Genomic DNA, 3,922 nt, shown 5'->3' on the forward strand with positions numbered 1-3,922 from the left:
AGCTTTGCGCGAAATTCAAAAACAAAACAATCTTCATAAGTATTTGAAGAACCGTTAACACTTAGCATATTAAGCACAGAAGTTAACTATATCTGAACATATAATGCTAATAATGATTAAAAGTGCTAAAACAAAAATGAGATTTTACCTGCAGAGAGATGCTGTCTTTCAGAAATGTTGGATTTTCAAAAGACACTCCGGTAGATGTCTGCCTTTTATTCCGCTTCAGAACATAGACTCCACCTGCTGTTAACAGAATTACGAATGCAACTGCCACAACAGAACTAACGACTTTCACAGCGATATCTGCCGCAGCTATAAAAATAAGGAAGAAGTGTATCATAACGGAAACATTGCAAGTTTTTACTGTAACCTATATTTCTGTGGTGAAAAGTAGGGAATTCAACGATATGGTTATTTTAAATTTAGTTTTCCTTTTTACATTGAAACATCGTTAATGTATACCATAAACTATACTGTAAATCATAACACTTTATTGGACTTACCATCTGAGTGTTTCAAGAAAGTTGAATCATCTGCAAGAAAGAAGTGTTCATTGATGACATAAGTAGCTAAATGTTTTCCTTACTACTGAAAAATATACTTTATAGTATGTGCCGAAAATTTAGACACCGTTTAAAATACTAACCACTGTATTATTCCTACTGTAGACTTTGGGAAGGGAAAGCGCAACAATGCAATTTCAATTACGAAAGACGTGGTTATACTACATATTATACACATTTGTAGAAATAAGCTATGTATGTATTTTCTAGGTAAGTAATTAGTTATACATTCGGCCTAAAATTAAATCTCAATTAAACTTTACTAGTTGTTTAAGCATATTTTGTTGTTATCAGGTAAAAGTAGTTTTTCTCTAATTTTGCTTCGTATCTGAGCCAGGAAAAACATATGTTTAAGTCATTTTGTTAATGCTAGCATTTACTTTAAATACTTATAAATGGGCTTATCATAAACGTTAGAAGAAAACAAACTGGAAAAGGTCAAGTAGGTTAAAAATGATATATATATATATATCATCACATATTAGTATATACCAGTTACATTTCTGCATTAGAAGGAAGAATATGCTGTTCAACGTGCACTGTTTTAAAAATACAATATATTGGTAGTTGAAATACAAAATGTGGTTTAAAGAGTAAACTACAATCAATTAACATATCTTATAGCACATATATTATTCGAACAAAACGGTTGGATAGGTTATATTAAAAAGATTTTGGAGCTTCACCACGTCGTCACAGTTCCTGTACTCACGTCCGGTCATGCTCTATTTTACGATCGTGCACCTTGACAATAAGCCCTGCGGCGTAGTTTCCATCCCCAAACACTCCGTTGTAAGGCTGTTATGTCCAAGGCAAACCATTCCTCCTTGCAGGATTTCTATAATCTATTCAGCGTACAAGGACGACGGTTTCCCAGCGCCTGTTTCAAAAGTCCGATTGCATAGAAATTCATAGGTGAGTTGACAAGCACGTCTTCATATGGAATAGCATGAATATCTATTCCATTCTTTAGTTGTTTGAGGTATGCGACGATTGAACAGACATGTTGCGGACGCAACTTACGTATTAGCGACATGTTTCACTTTACCAGAAGAAGTTTCTTCTTGATTATGTTGCTTACTGTTGCCACTGACCTTTGTATTCGTGTATTCTCACCGGATACGAGATGTCGCGCTTTGCTTACCATAGCTTGTGTATGACTTGTTCCACGTATCTTTCTAGATGGTCCTGGAGCCTAACGTTGATTCACATTCCTTTGTTTTTACAAAGCCATTAAATACAAGGAATATTTCCTTCTTGTAATTCTAAGTCTTCGATCTGAACACATACTTATACGATCTGAGGGTATTAGGGCCTGGCATGGCCAGGTAGTTAGGGCGCTTGACTTGCAGTCTGAGGGTCGCGGGTTCGAATCCCCATCCCACCAAACATGCTCGCCCTTTCAGCCGTGAGGGCGTCATATATGGTATGGTCAATCCCATTATTCGTTGGTAAAAGAGTAGCCCAAGAGTTGGCGGTGGGTGACGACGACTAGCTACCTTCCCTCTAGTCTTTCACTGCTAAATTAGCGCAGATAGCCCTCGTGTAGCTTTGTGCAAAATTCAAAAAACAAAACAAACAAACTGAGCGTATTAATAGCTTGCGTAGGGAATGACTGTTATGTACCCTTTACACAAAAGATAAATTTTCAGTGGCGTCACACTACCTCCGAAAACCTAACAATGTTAAAATGTAGTTTGATACTTTCGTTCCGCCACAAATATATATATCGGCTGTGGTTCTCATCATGCTATCTGCTGTTTTGCATATTCTAAATAATTTTATTATAATGTACTCAACCCTTTGTAATCTGCCCTGATTATGAAAAATAGGCAATAAGCAGTAAAGGGTTTACTCTATTTACAATAAAATAGTTTGTTATAATTGATTAATTGCATAATATTTAAGCATCTCCTCTTTTTTATATATACTGTGTGTTGTTTATTAGTTTAAAGGGATTTACCATAACATTAATGCAACTACTGAAGAGCCGTATGTGCCTCGCAAAATGTGGGTTTGCCACCCCTGGCATACAGTAATCAGTATCAGTGTCTGAACATTGAATTTTCCAATTGATATCCAGTAGAACGAAGCTAGTTTCAATAACACGTCATTTTATAATATGAATCATTGCAATTTTTTATGTAAAACAAAACTGATATACCAACCCAAAAGCATACAATATTTCAGAATGATTTGTTTTTGAATTTCGCGCAAAGTTACACGAGGGCTCTCTGCACTAGCCGTCCCTAATTTAGCAGTGAAAGACTAGAGGGAAGGCAACTAGCCATCACCACCACCTCTTGGGCTACTCTTTTACCAACGAATAGTGGGATTGACCGTAACTAAATAACGCCCCCACGGCTGAAAGGACGAACATGTTTGGGGTAGGGATTCGAACCCGTGACTCTCAGATTGAGAGTCGAGCGCCCTAACCACCTGGCCATTATTAATGAAACTAAATATAAGGGTAAAGCATCGTATTAAAATAATTTGCAACAGACGAAAAAATACTTTATACATGAATTGTGTGCCACCGAATTTGAAACTATTATACTCTAATTGTCATAATTCGTGCATCAGGTGATATGAGGTACCCATGAGGTTTAGCATTTACAAATGAGTTTTCAAACAGGTAACTAAAAATTAACTATTAATATATTATGCAGCGTTTCATCCCTAAACGAGAAATTTTCAAGTATAAACATAATTTCATAAAATTAGTTAGTCACAGAAAGTTATACAACGCTTTGGACATGAGATAATTATGTTAGTATAAATATAAGGGAAGGGGTATTATATATATATTCATTCATTCATTCATCTTAGTTGTAACTGTATGTGTTTCAAGGATTTCAGTCCCCCAATGGAACTGCTGTAATTCTACGGTTTTACAACGCTAAAATCCGGGGTTCGATTCCCCCTTGTTAAATACAGCAAATAGCCTAATGTAGCTTTGCCTAAAAACAATGTCGCGTTTAGAAACAATACTCTCAATGCCAATCTTATTTGAAGATACACAATTGAAAACAAAAAGACAAGTTTGATATTTCATTGCTTATTTTAGTTTGCAACTTGGCGGTACAAAACTCAAAATATGGTTAATATTAAGCTAAAATAAAGATTACCTATTATGTCTCTATGACAGTGAAAGAGTTAATGGCTGGAAAATTGATTGCATATTCGAAAACATTTCCGTATTCATAAACACGTTTACTTTCTTCTCTTATATTAAAAATTTTGAATATTTGTTTATTGTGTCTTTCTTATTAATATTATTATTGTGAAGCCAAACTTTAAAATTAGCCCAACAACAATGCAGTTTGTAATACATTGAAACATTATTTTTAAAGTTT

General features: G+C 35.0%; 1 protein-coding gene across 1 annotated transcript in view; it reads right to left on the reverse strand.

The window, feature by feature from the left end:
* Positions 1–3,922, reverse strand: part of LOC106462073 (Ig-like and fibronectin type-III domain-containing protein 1) — a gene marked incomplete at its 5' end in the record, with an annotated part of 33,216 nt that overhangs the window by 2,963 nt on the left and 26,331 nt on the right. Inside the window, 2 exons of the mRNA XM_022389199.1 lie at positions 149–315; positions 507–536. Coding sequence (XP_022244907.1) covers positions 149–315; positions 507–536 — 197 coding nt within the window. The remainder of the gene's footprint in view (positions 1–148; positions 316–506; positions 537–3,922) is intronic.

This window comes from Limulus polyphemus, unplaced genomic scaffold (genome assembly GCF_000517525.1).
Source record: "Limulus polyphemus unplaced genomic scaffold, Limulus_polyphemus-2.1.2 Scaffold1088, whole genome shotgun sequence".
Classification (NCBI taxonomy): Eukaryota; Metazoa; Arthropoda; class Merostomata; order Xiphosura; family Limulidae; genus Limulus; species Limulus polyphemus.